Consider the following 23,495-nt stretch of genomic DNA (forward strand, 5'->3'; position numbering starts at 1 on the left):
TCAAGAGATACCTGGAGTAACAGGCTAATTTGGTCTTGGAAATGAAGGCCAAAATGAAGCAGGCAAAGGCTAACAGAATTTTGCCAAAAGAACACACTGGTCATAGCAAACACATTCTTCCAACAACAAAAGAGAAGAATCTACACATGGACATCACCAGATGGTCAATAAACTAGAACTCAAAGGTTTAATTCCTGCCTCAATATTTTATATTCAAATATAATTTGCTACTTAAAATTGTTTTTCTTTTAAAATATCTAGAAATGTCACTCCCTGACCAGCATATGATTCTTTACCATCTCATACTTGCTCATACTTACTGAATTCTATCTTTGATTTCATATTGTTTCCTTTCAACGTTGACCATTTTACCTGTGTCCCTCCTAAAGTCTAAAATATTCTTTACCCTAATCCTCTATCTTAGTTGACATTCACAACTTCAAACCTGGATAACTCCTCAAAGTTTCCACTTATTATTGTTCTAATAACACTACTCCCAACTGATTTATTCCAAAGTAACATTATTTAACATCTTTTCAACCTTTAGTGCTGATCCTGGTCCCATGTAAACACCTTATTTCCTTCGTTCCCAGGTGCTGTAGAATAAAATGATGTATTATTCTGTTTCCTGATTGACAATTTCCTGTTTTTAACTTTCAATCAGTCGTGTCTGACTGTTTGTGACCCCATCAACAACTCTTGGAGTTTATTCAAACTCATATCTATTGAGTCGGTGGTTACCTCATCCTCTGTCGTCCCCTTCTCCTGCCTTCAATCTTTGCCAGCATCAGGGTCTTTTCAAATGAGTCAGTTTTCTCATCAGGTGGCCAAAGTATCGGAGTTTCAGCTTCAGCATCAGTCCTTCCAATGAATATTCAGGACTGATTTCCTTTAGGATGGACTGGTTGGATCTCCTTGCAGTCCAAGGGACTCTCAAGAGTCTTCTCCAAAACCACAGTTCAAAAGCATAAATTCTTCAGTGCTCAGTTTTCTTTATAGTCCAAATTTTACATCCATACATGATTACTGGAAAAACCATAGCTTTGACTAGATGGACCATTGTTAGCAAAGTAATGTCTCTGCTTTTTAATATGCTGTCTAGGTTGGTCATAACTTTTCTTCCAAGGAGCAAGTGTCTTTTAATTTCATGGCTGCACTCAACATCTTCAGTGACTTTGGAACCCCCCAAAATAAAGTCTGTCACTGTTTCCACTGTTTCCCCATTTATTTGCCATGAAGTGATGGGACCAGACACCATAATCTTATTTTTTTGCATGTTGAACTTTAAGCCAACATTTTCACTCTCCTCTTTCACTTTCATCAAGAGGCTCTTTAGTTCTTCACTTTCTGCCATAAGGGTATTGTCATCTGCATATCTGATGTTATTGATATTTCTTCCAGCAATCTTGATTCCAGCTTGTGCTTCATCCTGCCTGGCAGTTTGCATGATGTACTCTGCTGCTGCTGCTAAGTCGCTTCAGTCGTGTCCAACTCTGTGTGACCCCATAGAAGCCAGCCCACCAGGCTCCCCTGTCCCTGGGATTCTCTAAGCAAGAACACTGGAGTGGGTTGCCATTTCCTTCTCCAATGCATGCAAGTGAAAAAATAAAGTGAAGTCACTCAGTTGTATCCGACTCCTAGCGACCCCATGGACTGCAGCCTACCAGGCTCCTCCATCCATGGAATTTTCCAGTCAAGAGTACTGGAGTGGGGTGCCATTGCCTTCTCCAGATGTACTCTGCATATAAGTTAAATAAGCAAGGTGACAATATACAGCCTTGACGGACTCCTTTCCCGATTTGGAACCAGTCTGTTGTTCCAGGTCCAGTTCTGACTGTTGCTTCTTGACCTGCCTACAGAGTCTCAGGAGGCAGGTCAGGTACTCTGGTATTTCCATCTGTTGAAGTATTTTCCACATTTGTGATAGACACAGTCAAAGGCTTTGGCATAGTCAATAGAACAGAAGTAGATGATTTTCTAGAACTCATTTGCTTTTTCAATGATCCAACGGATGTTGGCAATTTGATCTCTGGTTCTTCTGCCTTTTCTAAATCCAGTTTAAACATCTGGAATTTCACAGTTCACAGACTGTTGAAACCTGGCTTAGAGAAGTTTGAGCCTTCTTTGCTAGCCTGTGAGATGACTGCAATTGTTCGGTAGCTTGAGCATTCTTTGGCATTACCTTTCTTTGGGATTGAAATGAAAACTGACCTCTTCCAGTCCTGTGGGCACTGCTGAGTTTTCCAAATTAGCTGGCATATTGAGTGCAGCACTGTAACAGCATCATCTTTTACAACTTGAAAGAGCTCAACTAGAATTCCATCACTTCCACTAGCTTCGTTCATAGTGTTGCTTCCTAAGGCCCACTTGACCTCGGATGTCTGGCTCTACATGAGAGATCACACCACACTGTGTTCTTGTCACCTCTTCTTAATATCTTCTGCTTCTGTTTGGTCCATATCATTTCTGTCCTTTATTGTGCCCATATTCGCATGAAATGTTCCCTTGGTGTCTCTAATTTTCTTGAAGAAATCTCTAGCGTTTATCATTCTATTGTTTTCCTGTATTTCTTTGCACGGATCACTGAGGAAGGCTGTCTTATCTCTCCTTGCAGTTCTTTGGAACTCTGCATTCAAATGGGAGTTTTTAACCTTAGCCAGGCTAATAATTATTTCACTTATTTGTAGTTTATTACTAAAATATCCAAAAGGCAGCTATTTCTACATTTCCAACATCACTTTCAACTACAATCTCCTCTCCTTCCACCTCACCCTAGATGACCACTGCTCGTAAGACCGTCATCAAACATCATCTCCAAAGCTTTCTCCAAAGCATCTCTTCACTAAGCTTTCCTTCATTCTCTACCACTTTAACTAGTTTTAAGGAGTTTGTGGTCTTCCATTCTCATGTAAGGGTAACTTCAGCCTTTGTGCTATAAATTGTATCCCCTTCTATATTTTAAGAATTTTGCTTTATGAATTACCCCGTTTGTCACTTTAAAACTTCTTCTCTGCTAGCTCCTTCCTCTTGGCAGATAATGATATTTCTTCCCAGTCACCTAGAGATTTTTCTTTGATTCCATAAAGCTCATTTGATTCACCTTATATAGTTATCTTTTAAAATGTGTTTATACTAAAATACTTCTCAAACTAGTCTATGGTCACTTCTTCTATTGCTATACTGTTTCCATTCTCTTCAGTTAATTGAGATCTAATTTGTATATTCATTCTCTTTACCAAAAATGATCTCTCACAGATCCCTGATAATCTGCAATTCACAAAGCTGAGACCTCAATAACTGAATTTTTCTTAACTCCTGTTACACTGCAATACTTTCTAATTTTTTATACCCCTCTACTCCTCACTTCATTCAAGCTTGCTTCTTTTGTCTCCATTTATAGGTAGTTTCATTCACCAAAATTTGTCCTTGAGCCTTTGTGGTTTTCAGTCTGTACTGTATCAGGGACCTCATATCAGGATGTAGCTATCACTTCTAGAAGAATGACTCGAACATCCTTTCTTTTGCCCAATTTCTGGATCCATATTTGTGTCAACTACAAATTAGCAGTTGCCATGGTTACTTGCCATCTACCACTGCAAGGATTAAATCATGTGCTGCTATAGCTGCTGATCTTCAACATCCCCTCAAAGAAGTTCGGGGTAGAAAACAGAAATGAGGCACTCTGTCCTTTAGGAAAAACTGGCAGAACAGGTCTTCAGATAGATGTTTTTGGGAGCCAATTTTATAAGTTCAATTCTTGTATTTCCTTATATCTAGAAAAGCACCAAAAGCACTAACATCTACTCCTTATGACTAGGTATAACCTTTGTGACACTAGAAGAAACTTTGAACAAAAAGTGTGTGCTTGATTGCATGTACTCCCCCTTCTCCAAAATTACATATATAATGACTCTCCCCCTACCTCTTTGGAGCAGTTTCTCAATGCTATTTGAAATGTTATCTTCTGGGTTATAGTCTTCATTTTGCCCCCAAATAAAACTTAACTCAAACTCTCATCGTATGTTTTTTTTAAGTCAACAATTGTTATTTATCAATAATCTGATTACACTTTGGGGCACCTAGCAATCATCTTCCCAGTTTATCTTGCTGTCCATTCATCCTCAAACTTCATCTTTTTAATGAGGCCCTTAATTATATTCTTTTCCATTATATTCACTCTAGTATTTCAATCTTCTTTAATTCCTTTCTTTGTAATCATTCTCTATTCATTGTCCAAAGATCGATCTTTGTTACAAAGCTTAGTTCTAGCCTTATCTCTGATAGAATGGGTCTCATATTTCTCTTTTATTCCACTACTCTGTTATGGTTTTCAATCTACAAGGAAATGCTATGAAATAGTATTTTCATTATATAGAGAAGAAAATGAGAATTTACTGAGGTAATTCAATTTTTAAGATCACACATTAGTTTACAGGAGAACAAAGGCTTTAATGTTTATTTCTGTCATTTTTAACTTAGTATCCGCATTCTAAGTTCTATAAAAACAGTGGATATGTCTGCTTTTGTCTTCACTGATATCCTAGCACAGAAAAGCATGCCTGCATAATGCATGGAAGAATGATGGAGCTGGGAACATAAAATATTTTTGTAGGTTGGTTAGGGTGACTAAAGCATAGATATACATTTGGCACTTGCAAAGAACTGGGGGGAAAAAACATGTATGTCATATAATAAGGTATTTTTTTAAGTCAATGAAGATTTTGGTAGATTTTTAGAAATGTAAATGAAAATAATAATACTTGGATTTTTTTTGTCTAAGACTATCCAAGCTATGCTATAAGATAAAGAGTTTATGCAGGTGCTTGAGGTAGGTAGGCCAATTAGGAAATTGTCACTACTCTGCAAACACTTGAAGAGATTGTAAATTAAGGCAGAAATTACAAGTTTGAAAGTGAGATTTGAGGGATCTTATGAGACAAAATAATAGAACTTGGTGACTTGACTGCCTGTGGCTGCTAAGTCAGAGGAATGATTAAGGGCAGAATAAGGAATAGTGATTATTTTATTCATCAGTATGTGAAATACAGGACAAAGTTTAGGTTGGGGACAAAACAAAAAGAGTAGTCATTTGAGACATTCAAATTTGTGTTGTTTGGAGAACAACAAAGTGGAGATATCTATTGAACAGATAAACATATGGGTCTGGAAATCAGGAGGGGTAACTCAAGTGAGAGCTGTTAATTTGATTTATTCAATTCCTGTTCTCTTTTTCCCAGATATACAGTACATAAAGGCCAACTGTATAATTAACCAAGGTCTTAGTTTGAAGAATTCATACAAAATCCATAACTGTTCCCCAACTAAGGAACACTTAGATAAATTCTATCAATCTGTCATTCTATCATCTACATTTCTATCTAAAGCAAGCTTGTGTGGGAAATATCACATAATTATACATTTCATTGGTCCACCCGCTTTTTAGCCTAAGAAGTACATTAAAAAGATAAGAAAGAAAGAAAGTGAAGTCGCTCAGTTGTGTCCGACTTTTTGTAACCCCATGGACTGTAGCCTATCAGGTTCCTCCATCCATGGGATTTTCCAGGCAAGAATACTGGAGTGGGGTGCCATTTCCTTCTCCAGGAGATCTTCCCTACTCAGGGATTGAACCCCGGTCTCCCGCATTGTAGGCAGACGCTTTACTGTCTGAGCCACCAGAAGGACACCATCTGAGCCACCAAAAGGATTTTGAAGTTAAAATACTTCAAAATCCTAGAAGGCATATATATATATATATATATATATATATATATATATATATAATGTTTTAAATATTATCAACTATTTTTAAAAAAGTATAAAACTGGAAGTATTTAAATAAATTTTCATTAGGAAGGAAAGAGTACATAGCCACAACATTCTCACAAATGAAATACGCTTGTTTGGCTGATGACTTTTTGCAGTTTCAGAATGCTCATCATTACTACATCATAGAAATAGGTACTTGATGTTACACTAGTAATTGAAATATATCTGACACCATATGACTACTAACGTGATTCACTACAAAAAGCCCCACAAAATTACTTATATTTATGCTAAGATATTTACACCACACTGGATCTAATCACCACACAAATACAGAATATTGGACATTATATAATAAACTGTCCTAGACTTTGGAAAAATGCCAGTTATGAAAACAAAATAACAACAGCAGTATAACATGGGAAACAGTCTAAATTTAGAGTTTAAATAGCATAACATACAAAGGAAATGTGTAAGACTTGATTGGATCCTGGGTCCAAGAAATAGAAAAGGTCTGAAAAACAATTTGGAACAATCAAATAAATATGAATATGGAGTATATTTTATATATCATTTTGAATTTGTATAGATATTCTTAAGCATGAAAATAGTGTTGTGATTTTCTGGAACAATGACCTATTCTTAGAAGATGCATTCTGAACTATATACAGGTGAAGTGTGTGATTGCTTTCAAGAGGTTCAGCAAAACAAAGCATAAATATAAAGACAGATATACATGTATATATGTATATACATGTATATATATGTATGTATATGAATTTATATATATGAAAAAATGCAAAGGACAAAGTGCTAATAATTGGTAAGGTGAAGGAATAAAATATAGGTATCTAATGTACTATTTTCTCAAAATTTCACAGTTTATAAGATTATTAAAATTAAAAGTTTGAGGAAAATAAGTGTAAATTGGGATATTATTTTTCTGATAAAAGAAAATAGACGAATATATCTGCAAATTCATCCATATTATTTTGCAAATGGATTCTTTCAAATACTTCATGAGCAGATCACTTTAAAATCATAAAAACTTTTAAAGGAAATCTTTCTCAATAGATTATTTGATAAACTTAACAATAAAATTTGACAAAAACAGGCCAACTCCTTCATGAATGCAGATCCAAACACCAAACCAAAATATCACCAAACTGATTCCAACAATGTAAAAATGTATACTAAAAGAAAAAAACCAGAGGTAAGAGAGAACTCAAGAATGACCTGTTGAAATACTATTGGAACATTAATATTATTCATATTATCAGAGGAGAAAGAACATCATGATTATGACAGGAGATGCACACACATGTGCATGAACACACACATACACACTAAACAAACTTTTACACATTCTTGATAAAAACTTTTATCACACTAGAAATAAAGAGTAAGAACAAAAACCTGTAGTAATGGTCATACTTAATGGGGAATATTTAGCATCATTAACTACAGGTTGTGGACAAGGACTTATGATGATGAATGGACTGACAGTTTCCTGTCTTTGACCTTCTCCTCTTCAATGTTCTCATCAGGGATTTGAGTGAAAGTGGATAAGGCAAAATTTCCCACTTGAGTAAGATTCAGAATTTGGAAGGATACAGTTTAAGGTAAAGTCAGTATTCCAAGTGATCTAAACTAGCAGAAATGCTTGGCCCAAATGAACAGAATTTAGCAGATATCTTTAATTGAAGTTCAAAATCAGCTATACACATGTAGTATACCCATATAGTATGTGGGAAAATCAGTTTGCTAAGTGATGATGTAAAAAAGTAGAAACAAATTAACTGCTAAAAGCTCAATATAGGTTAAAAAAATACAGCTACCAAAAAAAAAAAAAAATAGAAGAAGAGGTAAACTAATCATAATGTCTATTAAGAAAAGTGTTCTATTTAGAAATAAGTACTAGGATTGAGGCAGATCTATTTTGTACCCCTATCTTACTTAATCAGAATATCAGTACCCTTAATAAAATCACCTATATCTATGGCAAAATTTTAAGTTAGACAGTGTTTCAGAAGGACATTGGCTCTCACATGGAGTGTGATTCTAGGCTATATGATGGGTTGTAACATGGAAGAGACAGAGAAGTTTGTTGTTGCTCAATGAGAAAGAAGAATAGTGAATGAAATAGAATTGCTTCTAAACAAGAAACAAAGTTAAAAATCTTTTATGTCAATAGTCTACCAAAAGATTACAACCATAAACTCATAAACTGCACACTCATATGTCTATGAAAGTTCACATCTTCCATATTAATTTTAAAAAAGTGATTTTAAATTTATGTCTTGACATCATATTGGTATTGACATTACCAGTTAATAATTTAAAATAAGGCATCATTATAAGATTAATATTAGGCTGTATATTGTCACCCTGCTTATTTAACTTATATGCAGGGTACATCTTGTGAAATGTTGGGCTGGATGAAGCACAAGATGGAATCAAAAGTGCTGGGGAAAATATCAATAACCTCAGATATACAAATACCACTACCCTTATGGCAGAAAGTGAAGAAGAACTAAAGAGCCTCTTGATGAAAGTAAAAGAGGAGAGTGAAAAAGCTGGCTTAAAACTCAAGATTCAAAAAACTAAGATCATGGCATCCGGTCCCATCACTTCATGGCAAATAGATGGGAAAACAATGCAGTGACAGAGTTGATTTTTTTGGGCTCCAAAATCACTGCAGATGATGACTGCAGCCATGAAATTAAAAGACACTGGCTCCTTGGAAGAAAAGCTATGACCAACCTAGAAAACATATTAAAAAGTAGAGACATTATTTTGCCAAGCAAGGTCCATCTAGGCAAAGCTATGATTTTTTCAGTAGTCATGTATGGATGTGAGAGTTGGACTATAAAGAAGGTTGAGTGCTGAGGAATTGATGCTTTTGAACTGTGGTGTTGGAGAAGACTCTTGAGAGTCCCTTGGACTGCAAGGAGATCCAACCAGTCCATTCTGAAGGAGATCAGCCCTGGGTGTTCATTGGAAGGACTGATGCTGAAGCTGAAACTCCAGTACTTTGGGCACCTGATGCAAAAAACTGATTTATTGGAAAAGACCCTTATGCTGAGAAAGATTGAAGGCAGGAGGAGAAGGGGGCAACAGAAGATGAGATGGTTTGATGGCATCGCCAACTCAATGGACATGAGTTTGAGCAAGCTCTGGGAGTTGTTGATGGACAAGGAGGCCTGGTGTGCTGCAGTCCACGGGGTCACAAAGAGTTAGACACAACTGAGTGGCTAAACTAAACTGAACTGATAGTATTAGTGTGGGAGTGAAATGGCAACCGACTCCAGTGTTCTTGCCTGGAGAATCCCAGGGACAGGGGAGCCTGGAGGGCTATCGTCTATAGGGTCACACAGAGTCAGACACGACTGAAGTGACTCAGCAGCAGCAGTAGCAGCAGGAGCTTAATTTCATTGTTTTAAGTTAGGTCTAGGACTTTAGATGAGTATCATAATTTCTACTAGATTCAGTATTCTCATGTATAGAAAGAAGATACGTGCACAGCTGGTTGGCTTCTAAGGTTTCAGTCTTCTGCACAGTTATGTGATTTTAAGAGTACCTACAAAAAAGCTTCTGCAGGATTATAAATCAGGGTTTATTTTCATTTTGCCTATTTTAACAAGTTATGAAATGAGTGAGCAGGATTTGAAAGTGTTTAGGTGAAATTTAGTTACTGGTATAGATCTATAATGGCTTCTCTGGTGGCTCAGACAGTAAAGAACTCACCTGCAAAGCAGGAGACCTGGGTTCGATCCCTGGGTGGGGAAGATACCCTGGAGATGGGAATGGCAACCCACTCCAGTATTCTTGCCTGGAGAATTCCATGGACAGGAGCCTGGTGAGTTATGGGGTCCTGGTGACTCATGGGGTCTCAAAGAGTAGGACATGTCTGTGTCACTAACATTTTCACTTCACACTTCATAGACTTCATAGACATCATGTAGCCTTAAAAATTTTTGAATATACTTGCAAAGAAAAATGTGGAATAAAACCTCTCATTTATACTTTTTAAGAATAAAACAATTTATGAGTATTAAAGTACAAACTAAGTATAAACTTAAATATTTAATTATTTGAAACATTTTCTTCTTCGAAGAAATAAATAGCTTGTTAAAATTCCCTCATTACACTTTGACCCAGATAATAATATTAGTCACCATCACAATTAGGAAGGAACAGATTATTCCAGGATGCCCTTGGGTTGTGTAAACACACTATTTTGATGTCTATATTTGGCTGTGTAGCATGATCTAATCTTACTGGAATGGAATGATTATTGTGAACTAAGACCTAGAAACATTGTGAGAATGGGACTCAATAATTTATTCCTAAAAAAACTTTGCAAGCAGGGCAAACAATAAATTAGATTTTAGACAGATGGGCTTTTCTTCAGGAATTTTCATCTTATTCCTATAGTTGCCTATACTGGGCCTTCATATAGAAGCCTGAAGTCACCATATAGAGTAGGAAATTATTCAGGTAGCTATTGTAAAATCTTTCAAAGGAAAATACTGTTTTCATACAGAATTTCATTAAAGAGTAATGCTGTTTTTTCAAAAGTGATTATTCTGCCTATCTGACACACATCTGAATGATCAATTATCAATAATCTTTATATAATAACATACCCATTAGCATCAGAAATAGTTCTGGAAACTTGCCAGATCTTAATGAAATATAGTTGTGATTATTTAAAAATTTTTTATGTGTTCAACAGTGGTTCAAATGTATGCTGATACAATTCTGGAAAAATCTTTACACAGATTATTATTCTCAAGATAGATAACTGAAATTAAATGAAAATTATCTAAATTATTTTCACTTCATTGTAGAAATTATAGATACCATTATGTAACTGATAGTTAAAAATGAGACATTCTCAATCTCTCAGATTTTCTCGAAAATTTTTTCATTCAGTGCTTCCACTCTAGTTGAAGAAAATGCAACATAAACTATTTCTGAATGGATAACTTCTGGGGTTTCTATGGGGCCAATTGGTTTTCCTCCCATATCCCCAGAACCCTGCAATTTTCCATCTAGCAAAACTGAAAACATATTTAGAGAAGTAAGATATACTACAAATCTTTTAGTTGTGTAGGATGATGCTGCGATTTCTAATGTCTACGTCTACTGTTGGAGTTTTTTCAAAAACTACCAAGAACAGTTTTATAATCTTATTGAATAACTTTTCTTTCAAAGTGATGCAGTCTGGAGCAAAATAGCAAATTACATAAAGCCAGTAAACCAAGATACTGTGCAAAGCACATTGATTTACTCTTGCCATCCTTACAAACATAACACTTAGCCATGGAAAATAATATAGCCAGTTGTCTCCTAAAAACAAGTGAGGTGATATTTTAATGTGATTTTCACTATCTCAAATTTCTCATTCTTAGACATGGGAGCCTCTATTAAATGATTGTGCCCCATCTGTGAGTTTTGTTTGATTAGATTTAAAATCTATGGAAAAAGATAAGCAAATTTGCTGACGCTGATTTTGTATTTATCAACTTTGTTGTATAATTTCACATTGAGTGGTGTGGAAAAGACTAGCATTAAACCATAAAGCAAAGTATGCTGGAGGTTTATCCAAGAGGAAGAATCTATAAATCATCATCAGCAATAAAATTATTTACCATAGCTTCACTACTTTGATTCCTCAGTATCCTAAAAAGTGGGCAGTTCTTTCAGATGGCTACAGATACATAATTTTCTTAGAAAAACATAAGAAAATTTTCTTCTGAGTAAGAAAAAACCAATTTTCTGTGAAGTAGAATTAAACTGAGGTGTAGTTGTATTTGCTCATCAGAGTTTAAGAAAACATTGAGTCAGGAAGAAGTCATTCAATGTGAAGAAACATATAAAACACAATGACAAAATGTTACTTTTGAAGTACTGTCTGAGTTTAAATAATGCATTTGTTTCATTGAGTTTCTACTATTAAGCACTGTTCTATGTGCTTTCAACATGTGAGTGAACAAAACAGACTAATTCCCTTGCCCTCGTGGAATTTACTCTGTAGTGCTTGCAGACAGACAGGAAAATTTAAAAGCTATATGTGAATAATGTGTTACTTTCTAGAATGAGGTAAGTGCTAGGGAAAAAAGTGAGGCAAGGAAAGGACAATAGTGGGCAACAGTGGGTTTAGAAATTTAGATAGTGTAGTCAAGATCTTCTGATTCAATATAGATTTTCATATAATTTGAATAAAATTCTTAGATTCAGGGTTGCCAGAAGTCATGACTTTTGTTCCATAAAATTATACTAGTTTTGGTAAAACAAGGCAGTTGATTACCATGCTGGTAAGGGATATGTTTACATCTATTAATCAGGTTTCCTAACTTTGGGTTTTTCCTGGAAATTTAAATTGTCTTAGTAATGCTGCTTTGAAATTTGTCCAGAGTTAACAAGCACACAGACTTTAAAGATGTCCTATGACTCAATTTCATAATAACATATCAACATATCATTTCATACCTTTGCTTCTCTTAAGGATATAGAAATTAGTGTAAGGTTAAATATTCACTCATTGATCTTTTTTTAATAGGCCCTTCATCAATATTATATTTCAATGTCACATTTTTATTGATAAATGTTAATTATAACCTGAGGAACATTGAATTTTCCTCAATTTATTAAAGTTTAGTGATTCTATATAAAAACTTTATGAACAGATTTGTATTATTCAGGTTTTATCAACTCTTGATGACCCCCTGCTTTTCTCCCATGTATAAATCCAGAATTCCTAAATTTCAAGAAGTTGCCTGATATCACTAAAATGTCTGCAAGTTACAAATGCTGGAGAGGATATGTGGAGAAGAGGGAACCCTACTGCAGTGTTGGTGGTGACATAAGTTGGTGCAAGCACTATGGAAAATAGTACAGAAGTTCCTCAGAAAGCTAAAAATGGAATTGCCATACGATCTAGCAATCCCACTCTTGGGCATATATCCAGACAAAACTATAATTTGAAAAGATACATGCGCCCTAATGTTCATAGCAGCACTACTCACAATAGCCAAAACATAGAAACAACCTAAGTGTCCACCAACAGATGAAAGGATAAAAAAGATGTGGTGCATATACACAATGGAATACTGCTCAGCCATTAAAAATGAAATAATGCCATTTGCAGCAACAGAAAAGCAACCAGAGATTATCATAAGTGAAGTTAGTCAGAAAGAGAAAGACAAACACCATATGATATCACTTATATGTGGAATCTAAAATATGACACAAACGAACCTATCTATGAAATAGAAAGAGATCAGGGACATAGAAAATAGATTGGTGGTTGCCAGGGTAGGGAGGGGTAGGAGAAGGCTGAATTGGGAGTTTTGGATAAGCAGATATAAACTGATATAGATGGAAGGGTAAACAACAAAGTTCTTCTGTATAGCACAGGAAATTATATTCTTTTCATTAAAAGTTTATGTTTTAAAATTTTAAAATCATGTGAAATTTGTATCTTTTTACATGTTTGCCAACAATACTAAAATATAGTTGTATATTGTATATCATCAACTACATAGATGCCCCCAGATAAATGCAATTGGTTCTCTATGGTATTACTGCCACTCCCTTCCCCTCTCTCAGGAATGTGTAATCTATTGTGAGACATTCATTCCTTTGTTATTGTTATCCCGGTGGCTCTTTAGGTTTGCTTAGTATTATAGGCAGCTTTCTATTTTAAATATAAAATTCCTATGTAACAAGATAAACATGATGATGAAAACAAAAGCTCATCCTTCAATCAGAATAGGCTTTGAATAATTCTGGAAATAAATTATTGTATTTTTTTTTTCCCTTGCTATTTAATCACATAGGATATAGGAAGACACTTTCTGGAATGATCTAGAGACTAGTAGCTCAGACAGTAAAGCATCCACCTGCAAGGCCGGAGACCTGAGTTCGATCCCTGGGTCAGGAAGATCCCCTGTAGAAGGAAATGGCAACCCACTCCAGTATCCTTGCCTGGAAAATCCCATGGACAGAAGAGCCCAGCGGGCTGTATAGTCCATGGGGTCACAAAGAGTTGGACATGACTGAGTGACTAACACACACACAGAGACTATAAAGTTGGAACCATTTGAGGGGAGAGTTGAAAACTCAGGAGAGAAAAGCTTTTGTAAAGTCGTGTTTAAATGCAATAATATATAGATATGTCATCACCGACTCAATGGACACGAGTTTGCGTAAACTCCGGGAGCTCATGATGGACGGGGAAGCCTAGTGTGCTGCAGTCCATGGGATTGCAAAGAGCTGGACATGACTGAGTGACTGAACTGAACTGATGTTCTCCTGATGGTATACACTTCTTAGTTCACAAAACACATTCTACCTTGGAGCCAGAACTATATCTGACTCTAGTATCAAAATAGAGGGGTTGCTACTATCTTCGAAAGTAGACAGCCAATAATACCTTTCAAGTCCTGATTGATTACTCTCCTTCTTTACATAAGAGGTGATCTGTAAAAGATTAACCCACAAGAAAGAGTCACAGGTTTTAACGTCTATGAAAACTTGGTATATCAGTTGATAACACTCCCATATTTCTATTGCAGGAGCAGGAGAATCTGGAAAAAGTACCATTGTGAAACAAATGAAGTAGGTGCCCACTATTTTAAACATTTACTGTTTGATGTCTGTCCATGTGGGCTTCCCTTGTGGCTCAGCTGGTAAAGAATCCACCTGCAACACAAGAGACCGTGTATTTGACTATGACTTAAATAAGTACTTTTGGAAAAACTAACTGATAGTCTCTAAACCACAGATAGTGGCAGAGCTGCCACATTTCCTGTGCAAATATTCCTCCAATCCTTTATCTGTAAGCATAACAGATGAGTAATATTATAATTTCCATTTTTCTTTCAAATTTTGCCTCTCAACAAGATGACTACTAAAAGCAATTATGTTTTAAATATATTAATATAGGTATGATTCAGGGTCTTAATATCATGAGCATAAGCCATAAACATTTCAAAATATGTCAGTGTTCCATTTGAAATTAGGAGGGAACAATATTTTTAACTTAATTGGCATTCCTCATGCATGGGAATGAAATGCATATTTAAAGTTTTTATCATCATGGATTTCAATTTATTTTTGTATTTTTTCTCTATGTTTTTTTCTCTTTACAATAAAATAAATAGACCTGAATTCTGAATAAGGATATTATGAGCACAAAATGCTATAATTTAAGAATGCAATATCTAAATGGGTAAATGAAATACTAAGGGGAGATGAAAACATGAAATCTCATGACTGTCACTGCTGGAGAATTTTAAAGGACCATCATTGCTATAGGAGAAGAAGATAATCATTTTTTTGAACTTATTTTTTACTATGCTTGAGGATCTTTTTCTTTGGAATGTATCCTGGTGATGGAATGATCCCAACTAATGATGAAATTATCTATTTGTAGGCTGATGTTGTTTGGTCACTATATCCAACTCTCGTGACCCCATGGACTGTAGCCCACCAGGCTCCTCTGTCCATGGGATTTTCCAGGCAAGAATACTGGAGTGGGTTGCCATGCCCTTCTCCAGGGGATATTCCCAACCCAGGGATCAAACCTGGGTTCCCCGCATTGGCAGGTGGATTCTTTACCTCTGAGCCACCAGGGAAGCCCACACTTTGAGCTAGGGAAGCATATAATATCTGCCTCTATATTCCATGGATAGGTCTAAATCAGAATAAACAACATTAAACTTATCTTCCCATGTGCTCTTTTGTCCCCTGCAATGAGTTATAGCAACAGCAGCCTCTACAGAAATAAATCTATGTGTAGTTACAGTGACCCCTCACTCTCTCAACCACATTATGCAACATTTACCCAAGTTATGTCTCCAAACACGTCACTTAACTCTACTGTCACTGCCTCAGTTCAGAACCTCGGCATTGCTAACCTGGATTACAGTGGTATCATGCTATGTCATTTCTACTTCTCTTCTTCTTTTCACTGTTCGCCATACTGCCACCAGCTATCTCTGCAGAAACTATTTTATCTCTTTCATGAATTGAACTCTTCACCTACATTAACAAGATCAAACTCCTAGAACTCTTAAACACTTCAGAATCCAACTCTTGCCTATCTCTTCATCCTAATATCCCATAGTCCCTCCCCCTCCTCCTTTCTCCTGAGAAATGCTGAACTTACACAGTGCTATGGACTAGCATACCATGGGTGGCAATATAGCCTGGTGGCTAAGATCACAGGCTCTGAAATCAGGCTGTGTGTGTTGACCAGCTGTACCTTCCATTAATGGAATAAGTCAGGGACAGCGTCTTTATGTATTAATGCCTTTGTTTCTACCTTTAAATGTAGGTGATAACTTTTATAGATACCTACTTTTAAGTCAGGACTTATTGCAAGAAATAAGATGACGCATAAGCACTTAAAACAATGTTTGGCACATACGGAAAGCTTGATAATTGTAAGCATCTATTAGGTCACACTGATTCTCCTGCTCAAAGTGTTTTTTTCCTTTTGACTCTCTGGAAATAACCATTTATCCCTGAAAAATTAACTGATCATCACTGCTGATGATCCTCCCTGATCCCTTACCACCTCTCCCGGTTGGGTTGATCACTTTTTCTAGTTCATTCCACCTGCCAGTATTTTTGCTATACATTATCATACTGTACAAAAATAGGATTTCATGCCGTACCTTCCTCTAATCTAGTACTCTCCAATAGCACATTCTGTGATGACAGGAATATTATTACATCTGTGCTCTCCATATGTGGCTAATGTGATTGAGGAGCTAACTTTTAAATTTTATTTAATTTTAATTAACATGTTGTGTGGCTACTGTATGGGACAATAGAGCACTGGTCTATGTTTTTAGGGAAGAAGGACATTTATACTTCATTCATTCTCTTCAGTGTTTGAAATACGTTGCCGAAAATGCCTAGTAAATGCTTATTAATTTGAGCAGATCTAAGAATGAACTTGCAGATGGAGAGTTCTATCTCACAGTAATTGCAGTAATCGCAGCCCCTAGAAAAGCAATGTTGCTCACGTCCCACTACAGCCAATTTTGTTAACTTTGCTGTTAATTTGCTTGGTGACAGGTAGTTCTCATTCCATGAAAAAAGGACAGAGATAAGAACTTGTTCCAGGAAGAAAACCTAAATGCCCCCAGGTTTATCTATAATTGCCATTTAAATTTAATAATTAAAATAATATTCTAATTTTAATTTTTGACAGAGAACTGGGATTTCTTTCCTGAACTTATTCTTAATGTATCCATAAAAACATTTTACTGTTTTTTCACTACAGTCTTTAATTGACTATCTTATTCACCTAGTTAATTGTTTAATACAGTAGGACAAATATGGCCATTTGAAGTATTGAATATAAATACACCCAGTATTGGCAATCCAATATTAAAAACAATAAATAATAGATATAGGTACTGCCTTTACTCTTTTCACTAAGAGTATTTGCATTTGAAGGTTTTAATGTCTTTGGAGGCATTTGTGTTCTTTTTACTCCCTATACTAAAGCCTCTGTGTGTATGGATGCAACACAAATCCCTAGTAATCTCTCTTCTAAATGATGCCTAATGAACACGCAGTTCATTTTAAAAGCAATTTAAAAAAAAACAAGAATAAATATTATGCAATAGAAATGTAATAAAGTGATTAGCATACACAAAGAACCTTTTAATAGGTGTGTATTCCAAAACTAGTAATAAAATTGAGTTCTGATTGAATGAGTGGAAGGGAAAGAAGAGTTCAGCCAAGTTAAATGTCTAGGCATTTCAACTTTGAGAACTCAGTGGCACGTACACACACGGAACAGTGACAAGGGATTTAACAGAAGGTGATTACCACCATTTAAAAGGATGCCTTTGTTACTGTTATAAATAGAAAGCAGGCACTCCTATTTTTCCTGTGTGTCTTAAGTGATAGGAAAAGATGTGGATGCTATAGTAAATTACTTCATTTCCTCTAGACATCATGTTACAAACACTAAAAAACGTTTCAGAACTCTGTGTATATCTTTGTCCTGGGAATCTGGACAATCTTTCTCTCAGAAAGAAATAATCTTGCTCAGTAAAAAGCTCATGATTTACCCATTTTAAATTATAGTTTATCTAGAGCAAATCATAAAGTCCTCTTTGTATTTAGCTTAGGAGCTCAGAAAGAAAATACTAAATTAAATCCCAATGAAAATAAAAACTCAAAGCCATAAAATTGTTCGCATTTATCATATGCATGGGTAACACTCTTCTGTTTTTAACAAAAATGTATACTATAATTTTATGCAAGCAAATTATTATTGATGTGTTTAATATTAGAAAAAATCAACTATTCAACTGACAAAAGCTTTTCATGTTTAAATTATAGGATCATCCATAAGAATGGTTACAGTGAGCAAGAATGCATGGAGTTCAAAGCAGTAGTTTACAGTAATACATTGCAATCCATCCTAGCTATTGTGAAAGCCATGGCAACCCTGGAGATTGATTATGTAAATCCTAGAAGTGCAGTAAGTATGAAAATAATGACAGCTGTAGTGGAGTCTGAACCATAAACAGTGGACCTAATAGATCTGTAGTCTTAATCTATACCAAAAATTAAGAATATAAAACATGAATTTGAAAGTATTAATTCTGTTTAGTGTAAGATTTCCTATTTTCCTTTAAATGGAACTTTCCTTTTGACTGTGCGCTCTCATCTTACTCAACAATAACTGTTTTCCTAGGACTCAATCGGTCACCAGGGAAGCCCAGTATCAAATAATACACTATATCAAATATAAATACTTATATTTGCTAGTCCATAAAATCAAACTGTAATATCTCTATATTAAGTTTAATTATGAGCCATTTCATGGAGAATTTATTTTTAAGAACAATACTACAACTATCAATAATGTTCAATGATAATTACAAAAAATATGTGGCACAAGGAAATGATTATTTTATAAAGTTAATTTAAAAAAAAATTCAAAATTGTTTGAGAAAATGTTTGCATAATAAATATACTCAGTTATTATTTGTTTACAAGGTAGCAGATAGTTTCGTCTTTTTTTTTTTATAATATATTAGATTTTATGTTAAAATGTATAAAAATTTTACCTACTTGAAAACAATTTATGTGCCAACATATAAAACTATTTTAGTTAGCAAATGAAACCTATAGTATTATGCAAAGAATGGTAGTTAATCATATCCTGAAACAGATTGTGTACAATCTATAGGAAGAACTCACCCATTTCCCTTTATTCTCTCTGGGAGCAGCTGATTGCCTCTGGATGATGTCAACTAAACTGTTCCCAGTATAATTTTTAGGTACCTTGTTATACTAAAAAGTGGCTCAGCTAGTAAAGAATCCTCCTGTAATGTGGGAGACCCGGGTTCGATCCCTGGGTTGGGAAAATCCCCTGGAGAAGGGAAAGGCTACTCAGCCCAGTATTCTGGCCTGGAAAATTCCATGGACTGTATAGTCCATGGGGTCGCAAAGAGTCAGATACAACTGAACGAATTTCACCTTCACATACTAACAATGAATATAGAGAGGAATGATATGGTAGGTATAGAGAAGACAATGATACTTGCACTCTCCCCTGCTCTCAAGAAGTTTAAGGTTAAACCATGTAAATGACTCTTGGCAGTCATTAGGATGAAAAGAAAAATACCTTTCATGTCCCTAAATCCCCTTTAGTTCTGCCACTTTCCAGCAGAGAGCACAGAAATGCTCCGTGTGTCCTTGGGGCAGACTGTAAAGCAGAGTCAGGATTTCTGCTGGGTGTGCCTTCCATTTTTAGCTTCCCCACAACTTGGCACCACTAAGTTAAAGATAATATTTCTCTAGGTTATCGTTTCCCTCACATGTGAAAGGCGAACTTGAAGGAGCTGAATGCTAATATCCCTTTTGGTCTTTATTATTCTATGATTTAGTGTTCATTTATAGTTCAGACCCTGGCTTTTCTAAGAACCTAGGATTTTAAACTGACCATTAAGAGACAACTTGAAATAATCCCTTATTTAAAAAAATAAGAATAATAAGGGGCAAAGAGGATTAGCAATTTGGCCTGAATTAAATAACTAGAGTTTAGGGCAAAACTCAATTCTCCTGGCTTCTGTTATAGTGCTTTTCCCTATGCAAGGAGTTTTGTACAAATATTTTTAAGAATTAGGACTATTTCTTTTCTTTTATTTCTTTTAAACAATAACAGTTCTTAGAACAGGTGTTCCTTCTACATTCCTCTGAGAACGATTTAGCAAGTTTGCATGTGTAATATTCCATATATTTGTGTCACAACCTTGCCTACTGATACTTAGTTAAATATATTTTTTGCTTCATGAAGCCCAATGTTTGCAAATCAGATAGCAGTCATCACTAAAGACCTGGAATGTGTTGGTTAAAACTCGTAATGATCTGGCATGAAGGTGGAGTGAAAACAGACTCTGTATATTGCTGCCATTATGCTAACTACAACATAAAAAGAAATGTCATTTATTCAAACCGTACATTAAATGGGGTAAATAGAGTAACTTAAGCAGCACTAAACAACTGATATAACTTCTTAGGAGGACCTATGTCCTCAAGTATCAAGCATCACAGTTGTCAGGTACTACAGGGCTCATACTTTTACTTCAATTAATGTAGATTATAGCAATTTCAATCACATTCTTCTTCAGTATTTGATTTTGAGATTAATATACTCTCTACCTGACTCGGGCTATTTGTTTGACAGATTAATTGTTAAGCACTTAAGTGTGGCTTTCACAGTTTCGGTGTCCTGTGACTCTCAATAACTTAGATATACAGTATATATATTTTTACATAACCATTTATACCTCACCACACAGATTGCCATTCAAAAAGAAAAAGATTTCTAACAGAAAATATACATGAGCTTTACTGGTCACTGGTTCTGCAAGTTTGGACAAGATACTTAAGTTTCAGGTTTTTCATCCACAAAGTGTTAGCTTTCATCATTAAATTACAATGATTATTACAAGAGGAAGCAAGAATAATAAATCCATACAAACACTAATTATGAAAGAATATAAGCTCCCAGTATTAGATATTATTACTTTCTAAAAATCACAGTGAATATAGGCTTGTTAACATTTATGTATTGAAGTATACATCCAATGTCATTTGAAAAGTTGTTATTCTAAACTAAACTATTATTTATTTGTGCTTCCCTTGTGGCTCTGCTGGTAAAGAATCCGCCTGCAACACGGGAGACCTGGGTTCGATCCCTGGGTTGGGAAGATCCCCTGGAGAAGGGAAAGGCTACCCACTCCAGTATTCTGGCTTAGAGAATTCCAGGGACTGTATAGTTCATGCGGTAGCAAAGAGTCGGACATGACTGAGTAACTTTAGGGGCTTCCCTAGACAACTAACTGGATACTAGGAATACACTGAAGAATCAGCCATAAATGAGATGGAAATAGTATTTGCTCTCTAGAGAAGAAAAATGGTGTTGACCAAGTAGTTATAAAGCATCAGCTATTTCAAAAGCTTTTAAAGATGGCAAAGTTAAAGAAACAAAACAGGGAAATAATAAAGGCATTTACTTATTCTTTCTCAGTATTACTATATTCTATTTTAGAAATCTAAAACAGTCACTAGACTGACTAAAAGAATGCTGAAAAGTGCACCACACATTGTAGGTGTTGTGACCATCTTTGACAAAGCACCCTATGAAGTGAATCCTATAATTTGAAGTAAAGAACACTGATTACTCAAGATGGTCTATGACAAAAGTTCTATAATCAAATAAGTTTGGGATACATATGCACTGTAACAATTTTTAGGAAATTCACAAACAATATTTGTAAGCAAAGCTTCTGAGAATCCTGTAATTAAAACTTGGCATTTCAAACCTGACATTTCTGCAAATTATTAGGCTATGATATATTTTCCTTCCTTGATGTATTTTTTCCATAATCTTTCAAAATATGATTCTAGGGTTCAGAATGAGTTACACAAGGTTCTAGGTTCATCTGAGGTTCCTAATGTTGATGAAGAAAGTCTGGAAAACTTATTGACGAAACATATGCAACATAGTTCTAGAGCTAACCAATGTAAAGAAAATGAGTTATTCTAGAACCACCATAATTCCCAAACTTTTCCAAATATATGATAGGGAAATAAAATATATTTAGGATGCCACTCAAACCTGCAGTGAATTATTATTTGGAAAATGATTAAACATCCCTTAAATTTATCTAGGATAAATTTAGGATATGACAGTTTCCTGTCATATCCAACTATTCTGGAGGAAGGATTTTAAAGTTCATCTTGTGTTGATACAATGAAACAACAGGTCAAAGCCTTTGATTTGGGCCAGTTAAAATTTGTGGCCTAACAGTCATCTAATCAGTTTGGCTTAGCAGTAAAATTGGATTGTGAAGAAAGATAAAATGGACTTTTTAGTCTTAACAGAGCCTTTCTTTAACAGTGTTACAGACACCCTTCATTTTTTATACAAAGAGCAGATTTTTACAAAAATGGTGTCACAAGCCTATCATCAATTTCAAGTAATAAATTGAGTTGTATCAGAAAGGCATCAGGATCTTGTTAGACATACTTCACTAGTAGCCACCTATTTTTGCAGAAAATATGTTTAGGCTTGATTCTTTTTCTGATACTTACATCTTTATTGATTTGGCAAATTTACCTCCAAGTTTTAGTTTCCTCATTTGTAAGATAGAGAAAATATAGTGTCTTGTTGTAAGGATTGTGTGAGATATCACATGTGCTAAATGTCATGTGAGTTGTTATGAAAATGTGCATGAAAAATAGTCAGCAAAAAGAATATGGGCTTTGGAATCTGACAACTAAGATTTGAGCCTAGATTTCTCCATTTGCCTGGTCTAGCATCATGGCCAATAATTGAATTAATCTGAAACTCACATTCTTAATGAAATTTTTTTAGTCATAAACCAGTTTGGATCATTAGTTTAAGTAAACTGTGGACTATGTTATTTATTCAAACTTCCTTTTGTCCTTGTCACCTCCAAATATTCCATCAGGAATAACACAATACTTGGTTTTCTTTTCTCCTTTTCCTCTTTTTTCTTTCCTTTACTTTCTTCCCTTCTTTTTCTTTCCTAATGAAATCTCACCTCTGCCCTATTAATTTGCCCTAAAATCATGCTCATGACAACACCTACAGTGATGTTCAAAAACTTTATGTGGATCAAAATGTTTACCCTTGGTAATTTTTATGATTACAAAGAGGTATGTGATGGTAAATAATGACAATATATTTCTAAACTATAATTTTAGAGTATTGAGTTTTAATTTCCATTTGTACTCTAATTCTTACTTGGTATTTTTATTTCCTGGAAAATATATGGCCATGATCAAAGGAATACAATGTGCTCGATTAGATTAGATTTGTTGCTCTTTGATACTAGCATTCTGGTCCTCTAGAAGCTCAGTGGACTTACACCAAAATACTGTTATCCCTTTTTCCATCATACTTAGAAGTCAGTGATAACTACCAAATACCTTAATTTCTTCATGTAATATTTCACAGTTTTTGCAATGAAGGACTTTTGTGGACATAAGCCAGAAGTTTCATTATAAGATACTTGTGTTCTATTAACCTAAAGATACAGTGAGCTTCCCTTGTGGCTCAGCTGGTAAAGAATCTGCCTGCAGTGCTGGAGACCTGGGTTTGATCCCTGGGTTGGGAGAATCCCCTGGAGAAGGAAAAAGCTATCCACTAC

General features: G+C 35.2%; 2 protein-coding genes across 10 annotated transcripts in view; one reads left to right on the plus strand and one right to left on the minus strand.

Annotated features, from left to right (window-relative positions):
• Positions 1 to 23,495, minus strand: part of LOC129659063 (platelet glycoprotein 4) — a 376,463-nt gene that overhangs the window by 199,459 nt on the left and 153,509 nt on the right. The gene's annotated exons all lie outside the window — the stretch shown is intronic.
• Positions 1 to 23,495, plus strand: part of GNAT3 (G protein subunit alpha transducin 3) — a 54,914-nt gene that overhangs the window by 7,825 nt on the left and 23,594 nt on the right. Inside the window, exons 2-3 of the mRNA XM_055590137.1 lie at positions 14,352 to 14,394; positions 18,145 to 18,286. Coding sequence (XP_055446112.1) covers positions 14,352 to 14,394; positions 18,145 to 18,286 — 185 coding nt within the window. The remainder of the gene's footprint in view (positions 1 to 14,351; positions 14,395 to 18,144; positions 18,287 to 23,495) is intronic.

This window comes from Bubalus kerabau, chromosome 8 (genome assembly GCF_029407905.1).
Source record: "Bubalus kerabau isolate K-KA32 ecotype Philippines breed swamp buffalo chromosome 8, PCC_UOA_SB_1v2, whole genome shotgun sequence".
Lineage (NCBI taxonomy): Eukaryota > Metazoa > Chordata > Mammalia > Artiodactyla > Bovidae > Bubalus > Bubalus kerabau.